The sequence below is a fragment of the Trichomonas vaginalis genome, chromosome V, assembly GCF_026262505.1.
Source record: "Trichomonas vaginalis G3 chromosome V, whole genome shotgun sequence".
Classification (NCBI taxonomy): Eukaryota; Parabasalia; order Trichomonadida; family Trichomonadidae; genus Trichomonas; species Trichomonas vaginalis.
The window spans coordinates 2,847,011-2,869,429 of record NC_067207.1 but is presented as its reverse complement, the minus strand read 5'-3'; the positions used below and the strand labels follow the sequence as shown (position 1 = coordinate 2,869,429).

General features: G+C 31.2%; 5 protein-coding genes and 3 pseudogenes across 8 annotated transcripts, besides 4 other annotated features; 5 read left to right on the top strand and 3 right to left on the bottom strand.

Moving 5' to 3' along the window:
* Positions 1-2,781: 2,781 nt before the first annotated feature.
* Positions 2,782-3,783, top strand: TVAGG3_0268640 (annotated as a pseudogene). The gene has a single exon. A coding segment is annotated over exon 1 (1,002 nt).
* Positions 3,784-4,567: 784 nt separating this feature from the next.
* Positions 4,568-22,419: part of a mobile genetic element that runs on past the window's edge.
* Positions 5,656-5,683: a terminal%2Cinverted (terminal inverted repeat of Mariner transposon ID:TVAGG3_0268620).
* Positions 5,656-6,473: a mobile genetic element.
* Positions 5,752-6,473, top strand: TVAGG3_0268630 (annotated as a pseudogene). The gene has a single exon. A coding segment is annotated over exon 1 (722 nt).
* TVAGG3_0268610 lies at positions 6,478-6,906 on the top strand (annotated as a pseudogene). The gene has a single exon. A coding segment is annotated over exon 1 (429 nt).
* Positions 9,397-11,825: a mobile genetic element.
* On the bottom strand, positions 9,897-11,060 carry TVAGG3_0268600 (zebrafish ch211-108c17.2-related family; the record flags this gene model as incomplete). Its single annotated transcript, XM_051228511.1, has 1 exon — positions 9,897-11,060. The coding sequence occupies one exon, from the start codon at positions 11,058-11,060 to the stop codon at positions 9,897-9,899; it is 1,164 nt and encodes a 387-aa protein (XP_051098241.1).
* Positions 11,987-12,439, top strand: TVAGG3_0268580 (phage tail repeat-like family; the record flags this gene model as incomplete). Its single annotated transcript, XM_051228510.1, has 1 exon — positions 11,987-12,439. One exon carries the CDS (start codon positions 11,987-11,989, stop codon positions 12,437-12,439), a length of 453 nt encoding a protein of 150 aa, XP_051098240.1.
* On the top strand, positions 13,468-13,806 carry TVAGG3_0268570 (KilA, N-terminal/APSES-type HTH, DNA-binding family; the record flags this gene model as incomplete). The annotated part of the gene is made up of 1 exon (XM_051228509.1): positions 13,468-13,806. A coding segment is annotated over one exon (339 nt), but the record flags the coding sequence as incomplete, so codon positions are not given.
* Positions 16,481-17,149, bottom strand: TVAGG3_0268560 (uncharacterized protein; the record flags this gene model as incomplete). Its single annotated transcript, XM_051228508.1, has 1 exon — positions 16,481-17,149. One exon carries the CDS (start codon positions 17,147-17,149, stop codon positions 16,481-16,483), a length of 669 nt encoding a protein of 222 aa, XP_051098238.1.
* TVAGG3_0268550 (uncharacterized protein) lies at positions 17,501-18,373 on the bottom strand (the record flags this gene model as incomplete). The annotated part of the gene is made up of 1 exon (XM_051228507.1): positions 17,501-18,373. A coding segment is annotated over one exon (873 nt), but the record flags the coding sequence as incomplete, so codon positions are not given.

Here is a 22,419-nt window from a genome sequence, read left to right as displayed (position 1 = left end):
ACGATAGACCCTTACTTGTCCGGACATAGTTATACTATTTTGAGTCCTCTACCGAAAAGTCAACAGCAACGACTTTCAAAAATTTTAAGGGCTAGAAGGCACGAAGTGCCTGGGAAGCCCCCTTCACCCAAAAAAAACCTCATTTTATACCTCATTGCATACTAAACATCTTCGGGGCTAGAGGGCACGAAGTGCCTGGAGGCCCCACTACCTTTTTTTTTTTTTTTTTTTTTTTTTTTTTTTTTTTTTATATGATAAATCATTGATGCTTCATATTTGATTTAAATAATTTTTCATATGTTTACAATTTGAGTTAAATTATTATACAAATTTATTCTGACTTTTCAGAGAATTGAGCTGAGGCTCAATTCTCTGAAAAGTCAGAGTAAATTTGTCGTATACTCTATACTTTCAATAATTAGCTTGATTTTAAGGGAACCTTAAAATCGAGCATTGAAAAGTCAGAGTATACTTGAAATTTTATTGCGTCATCAATGATTATTTTCTAATATTTGATTTAAATAAATTTGAAAGTGATTTAAACATATGACGCTGGAACTAATTTTTCAGATTAAAATAATCGTCATGCAATAAATTCAATTCCAAAAGTTAATAATTTGAATAAAAACATATCAAATATATTTTTTGTCTTATTTAAATTCAAAAGTTGATAAATATGACGCAAACTGGCGTCATACTTGCGCCATGCTATATTTCTTCTGTTTTAAAGCTACTGCAGCTTCAAGAAGCGCATTTGCTTCCTGCAATAGGGGAATGTTAAGGGTCCACTGTAAAAATTGAAAGTCTCTCAAAATTGAGAGGCGATTTGCAAATAATCATTATCGTCTTTTTTCGAAAATCCACTTTTCCTAGTGTTCTGATTAATATTTTGTGAATGTAACAATAAAGTATATGTTTTAGTAAGATGATAATACATTCTATCACTTCAAATCACATAAAAATTGCAAAATCAGCGAGTTTTATAAGAACATGATTTTTTCGAATTTTTTCGCTTCTGGATGCGTGTTTTGAAAAATAGATATTTTCGAATTTTGATTTTAATTTAAGTATAAATTTTATATTAGGAATTTTTTTGACCTATTTCCAATCATTAATTCCTAAGTTTTTCTAGGAATTTAATTGAGAAGAAATTAGGAAATTCGCTTTAATGCCATTACATCCTAATATTGTGATGCATGTAGTTTATATTTATTGAGGCTAATGCCGGAATATCGTGCATTTTATAAAAAATTCAAAGAATTGACAATTGGATAGCACAAATTTAATTCTCTAGACAAAGTATTATTGTTTATATATTCAAAGCATTATCCTTCGTTTTGAAATGTTAGTAGTAGGATAGGAAGGGTTGTGTGACTTTTTTTGTAAACGTAAGAATTCATACAATATCGAGCGATTTTGTATCATTTTTTTTAACATATGAAGTAAAAAATGTATGATTCTTACGGTTTTTATTCTTACGTTTTTGAATAAATCAAGATTTAAATAATTTTCAAAATTGTAAGACATTTACACTCAGCCATACATAATGAAATAAAAAATAAACACATTAAAAATTAACATTAATTTTAAAATAATTTATTTTTTATCTTTTATAAAAGAAGCTATATATAGATGATGTCAGATATTCCGCGATTAATTAAACATTGTTTAAATCCTGAATGGAATCAATGGAGTCATAATCAAAGACCTCATAAACGAGAAAAAGAAATTAGAAATAATTATTTTCATGAATGAAAAATAAACTTTAAACATTCATGTCTCAGAATCAACATTGAACTTTAAGAAACTAATGATTATTTGAATTTATGAAATCAATTATTTGATTCATTCTTTCTTCAATCTCTTCTATTCTTTTTGTTAAATCATCTATTTTCATTAATGAGGTGATTCTTGATTGAGGAATAGATTTCAAACTAACCACCCCTTTTATTTTTGAAATCTTGAATCCATCAACTTTAAACATTTTATTCAATTTACACGTTGTCAATTCTTCAAATAATTTTTTATTATTAGCATAATAGTCATTAAATTCTTCAACAGATGAAAAAATTTTTATTTCAGTAATTGGTTTAACAACGTTTATTTTTTGTTGAACATCTTTACTTTCATTTATTTCTTCCTCCTCTGTTTCATTTATTTTTAAAATTGGTTTCATTTATCATTAAATAAAAATTAGAATATAAGTGATGAAATATATTTTTTAATTAATATTAAATCAACTATGGCGGCAGGATTCTTTAAAAAATTATGGGATGGAATTAAGAAAGCTGCGGGTTGGGTTTATAAAAAGATTATTAAACCTGTAGCAAACTTTTTGGCACCAGTAGCGAAAACGGCAGGAACTATCATAGGTGGAGTATTAGGTACTAAAGCAGGTAATCCGGCGATGGGAGCACAAGCAGGTAACGCAATTGGTGGAATTGCTGAAGGAATACTTAATAAAATAGGGGGTAGATAGTGGAAAAATAAATATTATTTTTATCTTAGTATCGGTTGAAGTCTTTGATAAACTTTTTCTCCTTTATTTAATATTTCTCTTATTGGGGCGGCTTTTGGTGTTATTGATTCAGCAACGTCACTAATTGCTTCTTTATTCTTAAATATCCAATGCTCCTTTCTTCATTGTTTCCCAAACTTTATGCGCTCCTCTTTTTACTTTATCCCATAATTTTTAAAGAATCCTGCAGCCATAGTTGATTATTTCATTAAAATTAAAAATTCATTTTCATCTTTTAATTTTGATTTTTTATTTAATAATAAATGACGACTAACTATTTGGTGCCAAACACTAAACCGATTAATGGAAATGTGTTTCATTCATTCGAAAAGATAAATGAAATATTCGCAAAGAATGACGGTAGAAGATATTATAGAGAACTTGAAAGTTCATGCTATGACTCTGATGCTCCATATTTTGATGATAAACAAACTCATTTAAGAATTACAAATCCGGCTCATGATGTGAATCAATTAGGTGACACATATATTAAACGCAAAGTTAAAGCAACTCTAGTTTCAAATAAAGCTTTCACATGTGATGCCGCTTTTAAATGCATGCGTTTATTCGTTGGTTACAAATCATCAAATCAAAGCTTTAAACAATTAGAAGTAGAAACCGAAAGAGGTGATGCTGGTTATCTTCAGATGGATTGTGCCCGTGAATCTTTCGCATTTGCAACATATAAACCAAAATCAGAAAGGAAAGTTAAAAAGTTTGTTCATTCGTTATATAATAATGTTCAAAAATATGATAACTCAGTATGTGGTAAATATATTGACCCTTCAGAAGTTTTCAAGAAAGCAAATGAAGAAGTTGATGTCACTTTTGATATGATTATTCCGGTAAATGATTTGTTAGCATTTCAGGCGTTCGATGATTATCCTAAATCATTTGGTGAAATCATTCTTAAATATTATGTTTTCAGGGATACTTTAGTATTTTGTCAGGTTGACCCGTTAAGAGTTGCTGATTTACAAAATTACGTTTATGAAAAGATAACTGATGGAAATATGAAAAGATTATGAATCATGTTTATAAATATGATCGCAAATTCCAACAAATCGGACTTCCTGCCAAATTAATTACAAGCTTAGCCGCTACATCTGCTGACGCAAAAGTTGATAACGTTATTATTTCATGCACAAAGATGGAAGTTTTAGAGGATAAATGCATTACACCAGGATACGGTTTAATTGAAGAATCAGTTAAAGCAATACCACGTTTATTCAGTAAGGAAGATCCATTCATGATTCCAGCTCAACATATTGACGTTCGTTCACTAAATGGAGGTTGCATCACTCCTGAAGGTATTAGCTCAGATTTCTCATACGCTCTTCATAATGTTACAGATGTTGTGTTAGCATTTCCGAAGAATGCAATGCAAAAACAGTTTTAGAAAATCCAATGCTTCGAGGTCTTCAGGTCACTATAGATTCCAGAAACTTCCCGATCAAGCGATGACCACAGTGGGCGACATATTCTTTACACGTATGCTTCAAGCTTCTGATTTAGATGGAGTGAATGAATGCACAGAAGAATACGAGGACTCATTAACGAGACACTGAATGATGATAATGGCACGCCATTAGCTAGAACATGGAAAGACCAAACTTCATTCTTATGCACTATTCCAGTTCAACGTGATGGAGCGGGTATATTCTTTGATGGATTAGAAACTTTCAACTCACAAGTTACAGTACAAGTGAAAGCTTATCCAATCATTCAGGGTGTAAATGACACTTACTGTTCAAAGGTGACAAATCCTCCTCAGGTTTGGTTTACTAGGACTACATATTGGACATGGACACCGGATGAAGGTTTGAAATATCATCCAACAGGTACACCACCACAGTATAGAAGTTCATATGATGAAATATGATGAATAGAAATGTTTAAAATTATAAATTTATTTTTGATTAAATGGATTTAAATTCATCCACCCCTTATGAAGAATTAGCAGGAGTATATAATACATACGTAGATGATATGATTAATGAAGCATTGAGTGATAATAGAAATGCTCTATCTAAGGAAAAATTAATGAAAATTCCATATTCTGAATGTTACTTAAATTCAATCACTGCAGCAATTGGTAAACAAAATAAAGGTAAAACATTAACGATATTAAACAAATTATCATTATTGCTAACACTTCCCCCCATTCACACGTGTTAATTTATATCAACCGTTCAGGTTCACCTTCAGATGATACATTTGAATCTTTAAAGCATTTAATCAAAATTCCAATTATTTATTTATCACAAGAGAAGCAGAAGATTATTTAAAAAACTTTTTAATGTATAAAGAATTATATAATACAATCAAGAAGCAAGGATTAGAGGATAAAATTATTGATAAACAACGGGATGAATTATTTGAAACACTTTCTATTTCAAATTTTGATAGAGAATTTTTGCATTCACTCATTTTTCTAGATGATGCAGTGAAATCAAAACTAATAACAAATGAGAAATCATATTTTAATCAGTTATTAACTCAATGTCGACACATTCAGTGTTCATTCTTTATGGCTGTTCAATATTTCAAAGCATTAAGCACAAACATTAAATCAAATCTATCAACACTTTTCATTTTCAGTGGGTTTAGTCGTCAACAGTTGAACGTTATGCTTTATCAAGTGAATCTACCAATGAGCATTAATGAACTTTACACGCAATATCAGCAATTAGGTGAACATGGAAAAATAATAGTTGATTTAAATAAAGGAAGTGTTAAATTTGATTAACTTTTTATAATTAATTTTTATTTTTTATTTATAATTAAACATGACAGAAATAGCAAATCTTCTACAGGTTCCATTAAAACAAGGGACAAACAAAAGGGGTGCATATAATAGAACTATGAAAGTTCCTGATGGAATGAAAGAATTAGTTCATATTGTTGCTGGTCTTCAAAAAGATGTTAAACAAATGAGAAACGTTTTAACATTACCAGAAGCTCAAGCATATGCCAAACGTCATGGTCCAAATTGGGAAGCACACGAAGCAGACATTACAGGTCCAAATGGAAAACCCGATGGTATAAATGAAGTTTTCGTTACTGATGGTCAAGGTAATATTAAAGTCATAAATGGTTATAAATTAACTATATCTGATTATCCTAAACGTAAAGTATAGGGTGTCCAAAGGTGCGTTTAGCACAGCGCTCTATATGAGACTATTAAAGGAGATATATGCTGATTATAAATATATAATAAAAAATATGAATATATGTATATGATGAGTAAGTTGTATTTTGGCGCCATGCCGGGATATAAAATGAATTTTGAGACAAGAGGCGGTTTCGCGGGAAATTTTGGCGGGATTTTTTTCATTTTTTTAATGAATCATAAAGAAAACATCCTCGCTCTTGCAAAAAATGCAAAGACTGTAAAAAAATCTACGAGACATTGGTAAAATGCTTCGGTATGGATGCTCCTAGCTATTCTACTGTAACGTATCATGTTAGGATGTATCACTTCATGAACAAAAAGGCGCCCATCATAAAAATTGACAAAAAATCGCCGGATCAAAGAAAAATCAAAGCAATTCTTCAAGCGCTAGATGAAGACCCAAGAGCATCACTCAGAAGGATAGAGGAGATGACAAAGATACCACGTACAACAGTAAGTTATTATCTGCACAATTATTTGAACTACAAACTAGCGTATACACGTTGGGTTCCGCACAACCTTAATTCGGTTCAAAAAAAATCTAGAGTCCAATCTTCGAAAGAGCTCCTCTCTATATTGGGTGCGTATCAATCCAAGAAGTTTCGCTTTATAGTAACAGGGGACGAGTCTTGGTTTCAATATGCAACAGAAGCCAAAATCATGTGGATCCCGAAGGATGAAAATCCGAAACATTCCCGAAGAAAAAAATTGACACACCAATGATGATGTTGTCGGTTTTTTGGGGCGTGAATGGCATCATCGCAATTGATATTCTTCAAATCCTATGCAATTTGATGAAAATGGAAAAGCTGTTAAACAATACATTGGAGAAGGTGAAAATGGTCCAATTAATTCATACTGTCATAATCCATATTCTTATTTCAATGAAGAATTAAATGCTATTGAAGAGGGACCGGATGGATTACCACGATATTCTAACCAGTTTGATGGTCAATATGCAAATATTAGACCTGAAATTTCAGCTAAGAAATTCTTTAAAGTCGCTTTATTCGATCCAGTTTCGCAAATGTTAAAGATGAACTTAAACAGCAATTCCAACCAATTATAGTAGCAAGAATTGCATCAGGTGCTTTATCTCAAGCATTCAAAGATTTAATTAAGAAACCATTATATCAGCAACGAGGTTTAACTTATAATTTAGTTAAGGAATCAGATAAAAGAAAATTTGAGAAATCAAATGATTATAAGAATGCAATTAATGAATATATTAAGTCTATTAATTTCGATGAAAATGCTAAAAATCAATCACTTGATGACAAATACAGGGAATAATAGATTCAAAAGTTCCAGCAAAATAAAAGTTTAAATATATTTTTTTTTATTCGATTATAAATGAGAAGACGTTTCACTAGTCAAAGAACACTAACGCAAAAGCAGAGATTACGGTTGGTTATAACGTAAATGATGATAAATCACGAATTATTCAAAATGTTAAAGTTAATGTTAGCCCCGAATTAACAAGGTCAGCAACTCAACCAAATTTATTAACTCGTGACTTACCGAGAATGAGGAGAATGAAGAAAACCATGAGAATGGAGACCCAATCATTTTATCTGAACCCGGTAAAAACCCGTTGAAATTCCCACTTATCCAACATACCCCCGCCTCTTTCATCAAACATCGAGAACCCATATAAAATAGACATTAATTCTGAATTAATGAAAATTTACCGTGATATAATAATTAATAATTATGATTCAATAATAAAAATTGACCAATCCGGTTTAATTATTTTACCTTATGAATCATTAATTCACATTATCGCCATTCTTTGTGATGTTCAAGATTCGGACGTTAGATTCAATTTTTCATAGATGATGAGGTTTCATGCTGCGGAACAGTTGCAAAAATAAATCTCTATAAAGGATATTAGCACATTAAGATATCAAAGAACGGAACACAAACTGAACTAACTCATTAACATTAATTATTATTTATAATAAAATAGTTGATGCAATATAAAATATCACTTGAAAAATTCTTTGTTAAGGCTATTTAATATTCAAGCATTAACATTATTGAATAATAATCCTTTGAATCATAATCGATAATAATTGACCTTTCACCAGTTTTATCGTTTGTTTTATTTCTTTTTGTTCCCCACTATCTGGATCGGTCATTGTAATTGTTTTTGTTATAGTATCAGCTTTATCTTTAACTTCAATCTTTTTTCCATCGGGATATTTAAACCAAAATTCCAAAAATTCGATATTGTCAATCTGTTCATATTTTAATCTATCAATTACATTTTTAATACCATCTGAAAATCTTATGAAATGGTCATTATATGGGTTTGATTGAACTAAATTTGAATGAAGTGAAATATAACTTGTTGATGAATATGACATTGACTCATATTTTCTGAAAACACTAAAATTTATAACATGAATGAATTTCTTATTCGTTGAATTTATGAATTCTTGAGGTAATCTTATTCTAGTTTTATTTATCACTGGAAAATAACGCTTTACCATATTTTTAATCGTAATAAAAACGTCAATTATCAATATTATTTCGAATAATAACTGTGAATTAAATTTAACAGTTAGCGGAATTTATAATGTTACTCTCGTTTCTGTGAGTGGTAAATTTAATCCCATTCTTTTAGACCTTCAGATTATATATCATTTATTAAAGATGACCATGAAAAAACGTATGATATGTATATAAATAATGTGATAACGAAATGGGATATTAACATGATTTTAAGTTATTTAAATGAATCATTTATCGTATGGTATGAAGAAAATTTTAAATCAAAACCTGATAAAACTTTTTGAACTTGATGAAATAAATAACCTTATTAAATTCCCGCTGAAAATTAAATTTTGTACTCCTTATCTTCGTTCATTGTTGGGGATATTAAATTTTGAAAAAGATGTTGGGGATGTTTTGTATTCTGACACTGGTTCCAATTTCATTTTAATCAAATGTGATAAAGTTAATACCCCAATGAGATTTTCACATCAAACATTAGACCCTAACTCTTACCATCAATACAAAACATTTTATCCATCAACTTAAACACATTTTCTTTATCATATCCGTTTCAATTATCCGGGAATTCATTTATTCTTCATTCAAAAGATTTATCAAATATTAAATTTAGAATAACTGACCTATTTGATTGTGATTTAAAATTTATGAATGAAATATTATGGCAATTTCAAATAGAAAAAATAGCTGATGAGATAACGGATTAAATATTTATTTTTAAATCATAATAAATGATTAAACAACAGCAACCACAACAACTTAAGGCGCAAAGCACCCATGTCCTTCAAACCATTACATATGCCATATATGCATATAATTCGAAGACGGCAGAACAAACACAAATGTTGAAATATGGAGATTTGGAGATAGTATTGAAAAATGACCGTTTCGAATTCGTTTGCAAAGGTGGTGCAGTGATATCAAATATAAAAGAAATTTTATTTATGAATTCAAAAATTAAAGGAATAACGGATGATATAACATCAATTCCACCAGAAGAACAAAGATATTACGCATTAAATGCATTTCCTAAAGTTTTGAAGATTGGAAGATTTAATTTAAATGAGGAATTCATAGAAGGTTTCCTAAATGACATAATGAAGAGGGTGGATAAGGAATATGTGGATAGTGAGTTAATGAAGAAGGCAAATTTGGTTTATGTTGATGAAAAAGATAATGAAATTAAGGATGGGCACTCATAGGCTCCTGATAGCATAAAAATGTTATTATCTCACAATATAAAAGGAATCATAGGAATCTACAACTATATCTATATTGTTGGAAGACTTCTTAATGTATCATGCATATAAGTTATATCAATAACTCCATTATGTTATATGATTGTAATCATATTTTCGTTTCATGTTCAAAAACATTAAAATCATACTAACTATATGAGTATTATATTTAGGAAGCTGATATATAGATATGATAAAATGCTAGGTTTTGTGATTAAGAATATATACTTATCTTTTAGAAAATAATACTTTTATAAAAAATTATATCTTATATAATCTAAAAATTTTGGACAATTAAAAAACATTAATTAAAAATAGAAGGTGAAAGTGTTTATTCAAAGAAGGTGCAAGATTATGATGTTTTGAGGGTGAAATAAATTTAATAATTATTTATGTGATTTAAGAGTAATACGATCATCGGTAGCTTGAAGACCTCTCTTTATAGCTCTTAATGCCGCAAACTTTTTTGAACTTGCTTTGAATTTTTGAATGCTTTGATTAAATCTTTTGTTGTATCATACATTCTGAAATATCTGTTCATCATTTCTGGCATTGTTGGTAAATTTAACCTGTATCTTATTGCTACAATCGTTTCAAACATACTTTCATTGAAATGCAATATTGTGACTGCCATCCTAATTGGCCAAGAAGCATGCCAATTAATATTTTTATTAGCAAGCATTGCTTTGATATGGTTTATCGATTCAACTACTTGAGTTGAATGAATCTTTTTTACCATATCAAAGATTTTTACGGTATCTTCGAGGAATTTTTTAAGTGTTTTTATAGCAGTTTTATTTTTTGCATATTTCCATGGTTTAATCATCTTGCATTTTTCAGGATCTGGACAAAATTTATGATTTCCGGCATAATGTTTAGCGGAATTCAACCATAAAAACTTCTTTGTTTTAATTGACATATGTGTGTCATTGAGAAGTTGCCTAAGCCAACGCAATAAATTCTTTGAAATGCTAGATAAGATTCTGAATTCTGGCAGTTTGAGCTTTTTCTGTATATTGTTAAGAAAATGTCCAGGATCTCTGTATTCTCTGATACCTTTGAACGTATTTTTGATTGTAGAAACAATTTTGACATCGCCATCATGCACAAAAAAATTTACACGTTTTTCATTATTCCAACGCTTCAGCATTCTTTTTAAGCCTTCAAATTCCATTTCATTTGATTTTCCGTTGAAATTACCTTTGAAATTTTTAAAAGATTTAGATATCACTTCCCAATCTACAATTTTTTTGAGTTTCTCTTCTACAAATTGTACATAGCAAAACATTGCATTTCTTCTCTGACTCCAAGAACCGTCAAACAAAAGTCCCGAACATTTTCTCATTCGAGATTTCCAATAATTAACAGATTCTCTGGCAACTTCTATGATAACACGACCAACCTTTTCTTGGACTCGATGAAATGTAGCTTCTGACGGAACTTTGATGTTATTCAGCATGAATTGAAATTCTGATTGGCAAAATGTAGCGCCGCTCAATAATACAGATAGCACAAATTCAACAGTGTTGACGACATATGGCTCTACCCTATTTTTCGCGCTTTGAACTAAGTTCTTTATACGCTTTGCAACTGCTTTTGTTCGCCGCGGCATGAAAAATGAAGAATAACTTGACGGTTTCTTGAACAAATGGTCGCACATTCAAATATTGTGATGTACGATCAGGATAAAAGAATGTTGTTGCCGTGAATTTAGAAAATAGCAAAATTTCAATTTACGCAATCGAGATATAACTTGATCGTTTGAGCGATAACCATGGCACCCATAGTATTAATGAAAGTACTCATACTTACAATTATTTTCTCCCATAGGAATATTGTTCAATATACTTCACCTATAGAGAAAATCTCGAAATAAAATCGAATTTTTTCAAAAATTACAAAAATCAATTTTTTACAAAGATGTTCGAAAAATAACATTATATACGCATCAAATCAAAGCATTATATGGAGCATTATAATTCTATATATGATTGTCCATCTTGCTGTTGTGCTATTTTTTTTTAAACAATAATTTCATTGTTGAAATTAAATTTGCAATTTCAGTAAAAATTGCGACCCATCATTTTGAATATAATTGAATTAATACATTTATTGTAAGAATATTATATACCAAATATTAGACTTCCACATGAATCCTGGTATGATATTATAAGTATTGCAAAATTAGAAAAAAATATGCTCATGATATACTAAAATTCATGTTTCAAGGTTAACTTATAAATAAAATAAGTTCGAGAAATGCATCACTAAATATTTGAGCTTGTGCACTATAATGCTATATAATAGTCTTCACTGTTTTTAATATATTGACTTTGCTAGACTTGATTTTTTTCATCACCCTAATGAGTGCCCATCCTTAAAGAAAGGGTTGAATGGTATCATGAATGGACATCAAAGATTTTAAAAACTAAAGCCGATACAGGATGGGTTTCAGGATGTTTAGACCTTAAAGCGGATAAAACATATGTTAATGAAAATTATGCAAAGAAGTCGGAAGTAAATGATGTGATTACAAGCATGAAAAATGAAATACTTCAAACATTATATCCTGTTGGTTCTATTTATACATCAATGAACTCAACAAATCCAGCAAGTGTTTTAGGTTTTGGTGAATGGAAGCAGATTGTAGACAAATTCTTATACTGTGCTAGATATTCAAAGACGGCAGGAGGTTCGAAGAAAATTAAAGAAGCAAACCTTCCACCGCACACTCATACAGGAACTACAAACACAACAGGTAATCATTCACATTCAATAACAAAAAGAGGTTATATAAATCTTGCAGCGGGTTCGGATAGATGGGGAATGAATAGATATGATATCACAACTGACCCAGTAGATTCAAGCACAGGTATTTTCTGTGGAACCGCAGGTAATCATTCACACACTTTCACAACAAATCCAACAGGCTTGGGTAAAGATTACATGCCACCATTTATGACTGTATTCGCATGGTACCGCGTTCATTGAATGAACTAAATATATTTTATGTCTGTAATTAATTAGGTAATGAAGTAATGGATGAACTGCAGAAATAAATGTTTACGTTAATGTTTACGAAAATTAATGATTACGTTAATGGTTTCAGGTTATTCAATAATTAATTATTTTTGAAGAACTGAAGGTGTCACCATGTCACCATGTCACCAGGTAATTTAACTTCTCTGAAAAAATGAGACAACATGACATTTTGACAACAACACAGGAGGATGGCAGTTATGAATTATTTTTGAAGAACTGAAGGTGTCACCATGTCACCATGTCACCAGGTAATTTAACTTCTCTGAAAAAATGAGACAACATGACATTTTGACAACAACACAGGAGGATGGCAGTTATGAATTATTTTTGAAGAACTGAAGGTGTCACCATGTCACCATGTCACCAGGTAATTTAACTTCTCTGAAAAAATGAGACAACATGACATTTTGACAACAACACAGGAGGATGGCAGTTATGAATTATTTTTGAAGAACTGAAGGTGTCACCATGTCACCATGTCACCAGGTAATTTAACTTCTCTGAAAAAATGAGACAACATGACATTTTGACAACAACACAGGAGGATGGCAGTTATGAATTATTTTTGAAGAACTGAAGGTGTCACCATGTCACCATGTCACCAGGTAATTTAACTTCTCTGAAAAAATGAGACAACATGACATTTTGACAACAACACAGGAGGATGGCAGTTATGAATTATTTTTGAAGAACTGAAGGTGTCACCATGTCACCATGTCACCAGGTAATTTAACTTCTCTGAAAAAATGAGACAACATGACATTTTGACAACAACACAGGAGGATGGCAGTTATGAATTATTTTTGAAGAACTGAAGGTGTCACCATGTCACCATGTCACCAGGTAATTTAACTTCTCTGAAAAAATGAGACAACATGACATTTTGACAACATTTACGAAAATTTGATGCAGTCCAAAAATAAAGTTAGTTTTAAAATTATTTTTATTTATTTTTTATCTTGTATGTAAGAACAGAAATGTCAGTCGAAGCAAAAACATTCACGAACAAATCTAATGGCGAAACATTCACAAAAGGCACTTATAATGGTATTGAAGTCTTACGTAGAGACAAGGATGGTTACATTAATGCAACAAAGATGGCAAGAGAAGCAGGAAAGTTAAACCATTTAAACAGATTTCTCAATAGTGCTAAAATGCAGGAAATTCTTGAGTTTTGGATGAACGAATACGGTGGAGCCAAAAGTGGCTCGACCTCAAAACAAGCATTTTATGAGCTTACAAAGGGTGTTATAAATGAATTCAAAGGTATTTACATACATCCTGACCTCGTTCATTTTGTTGCTGAATGGTGCTCTGTAAAGTATGCATTTTATGTCAAAGATATTATGGACTCCATAGACAAGAAAGTTCATGAAAAATTAGATGAAGAAGAACTTGAAGATACAGTAGAGAATGCTAAACCTTTGTTCGAACAAGAAGTTAGAAAAATGCGCGAAAAACAATTAGAACATGAACGTGAGATATGTTATGGTTATAGAGATTCTCCATTCGAACTAGACCAATGGGAACAAGAAAATTTAAAGAGAGAATTTAGAGAATATGAACTCGCTAAGATAGCATTAGAAGCTGCAGAAAAGAAGTTAAAAGCTTGGGGTTGTTTTGTAAAAAAATATTGTGAGTAAATGAACCATTTATTTTTGTCATAAACGACGAAAAATATATTTTATCGTTAATGGTTTTTAGGTATTCATAATTAATTAATTTTTGAAAGAACAACTGAATTTACACCATCATCACCATGTCACCAGGTAATTTTAACTTCTCTGAAAAAATGAGACAACATGACATTTTGACAACAACACAGGAGGATGCAGTTATGAATTATTTTTGAAGAACTGAAGGTGTCACCATGTCACCATGTCACCAGGTAATTTAACTTCTCTGAAAAAATGAGACAACATGACATTTTGACAACAACACAGGAGGATGGCAGTTATGAATTATTTTTGAAGAACTGAAGGTGTCACCATGTCACCATGTCACCAGGTAATTTAACTTCTCTGAAAAAATGAGACAACATGACATTTTGACAACAACACAGGAGGATGGCAGTTATGAATTATTTTTGAACTGAAGGTGTCACCATGTCACCATGTCACCAGGTAATTTAACTTCTCTGAAAAAATGAGACAACATGACATTTTGACAACAACACAGGAGGATGGCAGTTATGAATTATTTTTTGAAGAACTGAAGGTGTCACCATGTCACCATGTCACCAGGTAATTTAACTTCTCTGAAAAAATGAGACAACATGACATTTTGACAACAACACAGGAGGATGGCAGTTATGAATTATTTTTGAAGAACTGAAGGTGTCACCATGTCACCAGGTAATTTAACTTCTCTGAAAAAATGAGACAACATGACATTTTGACAACAACACAGGAGGATGGCAGTTATGAATTATTTTTGAAGAACTGAAGGTGTCACCATGTCACCATGTCACCAGGTAATTTAACTTCTCTGAAAAAATGAGACAACATGACATTTAGACAACAACACAGGAGGATGGCAGTTATGAATTATTTTTGAAGAACTGAAGGTGTCACTACGTCACCATGTCACCAGGTAATTTAACTTCTCTGAAAAAATGAGACAACATGACATTTAGACAACAACACAGGAGGAAGGCAGTTATGAATTATTTTTGAAGAACTGAAGGTGTCACTACGTCACCATGTCACCCGGTAATTGAACTTCTCTGAAAAAATGAGACAACATGACATTTAGACAACAACACAGGAGGAAGGCAGTTATGAATTATTTTTGAAGAACTGAAGGTGTCACTACGTCACCATGTCACCAGGTAATTTAACTTCTCTGAAAAAATGAGACAACATGACATTTAGACAACAACACAGGAGGATGGCAGTTATGAATTATTTTTGAAGAACTGAAGGTGTCACTACGTCACCATGTCACCAGGTAATTTAACTTCTCTGAAAAAATGAGACAACATGACATTTAGACAACAACACAGGAGGAAGGCAGTTATGAATTATTTTTGAAGAACTGAAGGTGTCACTACGTCACCATGTCACCAGGTAATTTAACTTCTCTGAAAAAATGAGACAACATGACATTTTGACAACAACACAGGAGGATGGCAGTTATGAATTATTTTTGAAGAACTGAAGGTGTCACCATGTCACCATGTCACCAGGTAATTTAACTTCTCTGAAAAAATGAGACAACATGACATTTTGACAACAACACAGGAGGATGGCAGTTATGAATTATTTTTGAAGAACTGAAGGTGTCACCATGTCACCATGTCACCAGGTAATTTAACTTCTCTGAAAAAATGAGACAACATGACATTTTGACAACAACACAGGAGGATGGCAGTTATGAATTATTTTTGAAGAACTGAAGGTGTCACCATGTCACCATGTCACCAGGTAATTTAACTTCTCTGAAAAAATGAGACAACATGACATTTTGACAACAACACAGGAGGATGGCAGTTATGAATTATTTTTGAAGAACTGAAGGTGTCACCATGTCACCATGTCACCAGGTAATTTAACTTCTCTGAAAAAATGAGACAACATGACATTTTGACAACAACACAGGAGGATGGCAGTTATGAATTATTTTTGAAGAACTGAAGGTGTCACCATGTCACCATGTCACCAGGTAATTTAACTTCTCTGAAAAAATGAGACAACATGACATTTTGACAACAACACAGGAGGATGGCAGTTATGAATTATTTTTGAAGAACTGAAGGTGTCACCATGTCACCATGTCACCAGGTAATTTAACTTCTCTGAAAAAATGAGACAACATGACATTTTGACAACAACACAGGAGGATGGCAGTTATGAATTATTTTTGAAGAACTGAAGGTGTCACCATGTCACCATGTCACCAGGTAATTTAACTTCTCTGAAAAAATGAGACAACATGACATTTTGACAACAACACAGGAGGATTAATGCAAAAATAAATTCCAATCATACTTTATAAAGCATCATTTACAGGTATTTCATCGTCGGTAAATGAATCCTCATTATCGTTTGGTTCAACCTGTTTATATAATCCTTTCATTTCTTCTTTCAAAACATAACACCATGTTTGTTTATCGTCTATTCTTCTCTGTTTCCTATCACATTTATCCTTAATGCTCATTTGGAAATTCTTGTCTTTCATGTCTGATGGTTTGCAGAATAGAGCATTTTTACATATCATACCTGCACACAATTCATCATAATGTGTATTTATCCATACATCTAAAGGATTTGTTGATAATTCAATTAAATCTTGTTTGGCTTCAGTCATCGGTATGATTCGTACATTAAATGATGAAAGGTCATATTGCATAAAATATGTTAGTAAATTATCATAAAATTCCTTTGTGCATGAATCCATTAAATTCTTGAAGTAATCAAATTGACCCTTGAATTTACCATTAACCCTTAAAACTACATATCTTCTGTCTCCAACTTCAATTTTGACAGGGTAGACGTTGTTAGTTACGAAAATGAAATTGGCAACATTCTGAGCTGTTCTTCTGGGTTGATTCTTTTCATTAATTCTAATCTCATTATCCGTAATAATTGATTTCAAAGCGTTGAAGTTTGCGAGTCTGTCTTCACCTACATTCTTGAGTTCATTAAGTACAAGAAACATTTTATTCTCAACTACTGAATTGAAATTACCCGTTAACTCACTTATTTCAGTAATGTTTTTACATGAATAACCAGCGAGAAGTTCAGAAATAATGTCCGTGAATCTGTTTTTACCTGTTCCCTGAAGTCCTTTCAAAATAATTGCTGTTTCATTCTTGATTCCAGGATGTTGAATCATTGATGCAATCCAGCCGAGAAGGTATTTATACACTTCGTCGTTATTATCGCATATGGCTTCTTTAATGAAATCCATAAACATCTCAATTTTTGAGTAATCTACTTTTTCGAGAACGTTGTATTTATAACCTTGAAACGTTGAGAAAACATCTGGGGAATCAGATTTAAAGCAAACACCCTTAACGGTTAATGAAGACAATTGATTTAGTAGTACATCCCATGCTGTTATGGTTTTACCTTCTTCTTTAAATAATTTAATCATTTTGAGTGACTCTTTCATGTTTGACTGAAGAACGAATGATATTTGATTCATTTTGTCGTGTATGTTGTAATCTTTCTGAATGAAATATTTATTTCCACAATCTACAAAACGGATTACACGTGATAAATCCTCAATTACTTCAGAACTGTTTTTATACTGATGATTTTCAGCTTTACGTCTAATATCTGTTATCAAAAACGAGTCATCAAGTTTTATATCAAATGTTATTTTTGGCTTACGTAATAAAGGTAAAACATATTCATCATAATATTCCTTTTGATAAAGTTTTAGAATCTTCACTAAAACAAATGGAGAAGTCATTAAATGTGCATATCTACTACGTGCTTTTTCAAAATTACTTTTTGCATTTTCAGTTAAAATGCAGAAGTTATAAACGTTATCGTATGCTTCATTAATTAAATGATTAGGTAACGAATTAATTGCTTGAAACAGTGTGAATAATGTTATTTCTTTTTCTAAATTCATGTTTCCACCGTCATTATGTACTTCAAAATCACTGATGCCATCAACTATGCTCTGGGCAAGTTTATCGTCAATGTTTTCATCTTTGTTTTCATTCATGATAGTCTTTATTTCTTCGCTCTTTTGTTCAACTCTTACCTTAATATTCAAATCATTTAATATATCATTCACTGTTCTGGTTAATGTTGAATCGTAACTTCCGCGAATGAATGAGTATGTATTGATTGGTTCTGTTGCATTCTTGCGAACTCTTGAATCAGCCATAACCACTAATGAACGCTTTGAATCATCCATAGAAGTCATTATGTCAATATCATAATCATTGCAGGAATAACATTTAATCATTCTGTTCGAAACTGCATAGAAGAAATTAGTGTTGCAATAAATGTGAAGACCTCCTGAAGCGGTTTTAACGATAACATCTTTATCCGAAAGTTTTGATAAAATGTCTTTTCTAACTGTTTCTTTAAGTTCATCATTGTACGATTTATTGATATCAACATCTATAATCGTTAAATTTGAAATTTTATTTACTAATAAAGCCATACCAGTTTTCCTTCTTCTTCCTCCATCATGTTTGAGGTAGTTATGTAAATCAATCTTGTTTTCACCAATTCTTTCGTTGAGGGTTTTAGTTTCTGCCACAACTAATTCCTCAGCTAATGATTCAATAACTTGTTCATCAGAAATGATAAAGTTGCTGTTGTTGTTTGTTGCCGTCATTTATATAGGAATAAAAAAATAAAAATAATTTTAAAACTAACTTTATTTTTGGACTGCATCATAACTGCCATCCTCCTGTGTTGTTGTCAAAATGTCATGTTGTCTCATTTTTTCAGAGAAGTTAAATTACCTGGTGACATGGTGACATGGTGACACCTTCAGTTCTTCAAAAATAATTCATAACTGCCATCCTCCTGTGTTGTTGTCAAAATGTCATGTTGTCTCATTTTTTCAGAGAAGTTAAATTACCTGGTGACATGGTGACATGGTGACACCTTCAGTTCTTCAAAAATAATTCATAACTGCCATCCTCCTGTGTTGTTGTCAAAATGTCATGTTGTCTCATTTTTTCAGAGAAGTTAAATTACCTGGTGACATGGTGACATGGTGACACCTTCAGTTCTTCAAAAATAATTCATAACTGCCATCCTCCTGTGTTGTTGTCAAAATGTCATGTTGTCTCATTTTTTCAGAGAAGTTAAATTACCTGGTGACATGGTGACATGGTGACACCTTCAGTTCTTCAAAAATAATTCATAACTGCCATCCTCCTGTGTTGTTGTCAAAATGTCATGTTGTCTCATTTTTTCAGAGAAGTTAAATTACCTGGTGACATGGTGACATGGTGACACCTTCAGTTCTTCAAAAATAATTCATAACTGCCATCCTCCTGTGTTGTTGTCAAAATGTCATGTTGTCTCATTTTTTCAGAGAAGTTAAATTACCTGGTGACATGGTGACATGGTGACACCTTCAGTTCTTCAAAAATAATTCATAACTGCCATCCTCCTGTGTTGTTGTCAAAATGTCATGTTGTCTCATTTTTCAGAGAAGTTAAATTACCTGGTGACATGGTGACATGGTGACACCTTCAGTTCTTCAAAAATAATTCATAACTGCCATCCTCCTGTGTTGTTGTCAAAATGTCATGTTGTCTCATTTTTTCAGAGAAGTTAAATTACCTGGTGACATGGTGACATGGTGACACCTTCAGTTCTTCAAAAATAATTCATAACTGCCATCCTCCTGTGTTGTTGTCAAAATGTCATGTTGTCTCATTTTTTCAGAGAAGTTAAATTACCTGGTGACATGGTGACATGGTGACACCTTCAGTTCTTCAAAAATAATTCATAACTGAATAACCTGAAAACCATTAACGATAAAATAACTGATAACAAAATTTTATTTTTATATAAATGGATACCCCACAAGCTCAAAATTTACCACGAATCATAACAAGGGAGGAAACGATAAAAATGATGCGAGAACTTGCTAAAAATAACAAACCACTAAAACTGAGAAAATGTGGTTATGCAGTAATGATGGAAAGAGAGATGTTGTCAAAGAAAAATAAAAATTAAATTTGGATTGAGTTTAAAAATTCATCTTTATTAAATTCATCTCTTCCAATCAATTTATTTATTCTATTAAATTCTTTTATTTTTGCTTCACTCAGTTTAATGATTGAACGATAAGTTTCTAATTTTTCGATTATTTCTTCCTCTATTCATCGTTTTCAACCCACCACATTGCGGCTTCTTTTTGTAATAGCATATTTTTGATTTAATTCTGTTTAGTTTCTTTTTATATTCATCGTCTGGACTCTTGGCTGCTTCGTTGTCACTCATTTCTTACGAAATAAAAAAAATTAAATATTATTTAAATATAATGGAGTAATAAAATAAATCGGAATTTCTATTAATTTATTGTCAACTTCAACTAATGCATTGCCGTTAATATATCTAACAAATTCAGCTATTGTGTCAAATCTTCGTCTTCTTTTTGTCATTGATTTATTAGTTTTTCCATAATCGAGATGAATCAAAACTTTATCCCCTTGTTTAAAATTCATGAGCCCCGAATTAATTTGTTCACGTTTAACATCATTCAACCTTTCCATTTGCTTTCTAATATATTCCCATTCTTTTGAAATATCATTTTTCATTTCCACTGGTTTCATGTTTATAGTTCTATGCCATGTATTATTGTAATAATATACTAACTGTTGTATGATGGAGTCATGATTTCCATCCCAGTATATCCGACAGTTAACCCCTAACGCATCTCTAAGAGTTCTCATTACCGCATCAACTATTTTATTATGAAACGTATATGGAGAAGATGAGAAGTAAAAATTAATTTGTGGGAAATAATGAATCATAGTTGCCTGAAATCCTTTATCACTATCACCCCTGATATTATCTACTCTTTCATGATCTAGTAAGTATTGAATAGCTCTTCTTGTTTCCTGTTCTGTTTTCCCTTTCACTGGAATGCAATATAAATATCTAGTGTTAATGTTAATGGCAAATAAATAAGTAACGTTTCCTTTTGAATATTCCAGATGATCGATTTCGTATGAATATGGATATAGTGCAAATGAAGGGCGACTAAATTTTTCCTTTAACGGTTGAATTTTCGGGTCAGTTGGTTTATTTAATATCTTGAAACCCTTTTTAAAATCTTTTTGCTTCTTTAATGTTTGAAATGGATATAATAAAGTGAATGATGAAGGATTAACTGAAGGAGGAGGCAGTTTTGGTATTGCAGGTACTGTCGTTGGAGGTTTTGGTATTGCAGGTACTGTCGTTGGAGGTTTTGGTGTTGCAAGTGGTTTAATTTTATCTGCTTTGATTTTGGAATTCATTCCCCTTCATTAATTCTGGATGTATTCTATTCATTTGTTTTAAATATGCTGTATATAAAGGTTTGATATACTTTCCCGCTTCGAGTTTATGTTGAAGGATGAATTCCAAAAGTTGATCTTCATTTAAAAGTCGGGCTGAATATGGTTTAACTAATGAATCATAAATTAAAGCTTGTGCATCATTTATGGTCTGAAGGACTGGGCGTTTTGTTCCTTTTGTTTTTGCGGGCTCAGGATTATATAAATTATATAATTCATCAATATCTTCTTCTGTTAATACTTTATTTTTGAAATCTTTCAATTGTTTAAGTTGTGATTTAGTTTTTCCCTTTGTATATTCATTATTTTTAATTTTGTCTTTAATTTTAGAAATTATTCTATCATGATATTTCAAAAATTCATTATCATAATATGAATAATAATATTCCATATCATCATCCGTTATATTGTTATCATAGTCTTGGAGCTATGCTTTTAAATCATAATAACTAAGAAAATTTTGATTAAATATTAAATTATCAATTAAATTTTTTAAATCTGTGTTATTCATTTATATAAAAATAAAATAAATGTTTAAGGGTGCCCACCTCTTTGATCAAGAATCAAAACCATCATTAACGGTTCCTTTTGTCTCTTCTGTGGTATTTCATTAAAAAATAAAGTTTTAAATTGTATTAAATAAATGGCATACAACATCCATTTTCACAACATACAGCCTTAGTGTGTGCTCCTGTTAATGCAGTCTTACCAATTGTTAAGCGAGTCATTGACCCATTTTTAAGTTGTAAATTAATATTCTGACCATCAAATATCACTTTATCATTTATTATATCCAAATATTTTTTAGGTGTTAATTGCTTATTTTGTCTTAAACTAACACCTTTCATTTTTTGTGCAATCTTTTTAAAATCACTTCCATCAATTGAACCGTTGAATGATGTATAACATTTAGGGCATAAAGCAACCATGTTATCACCTT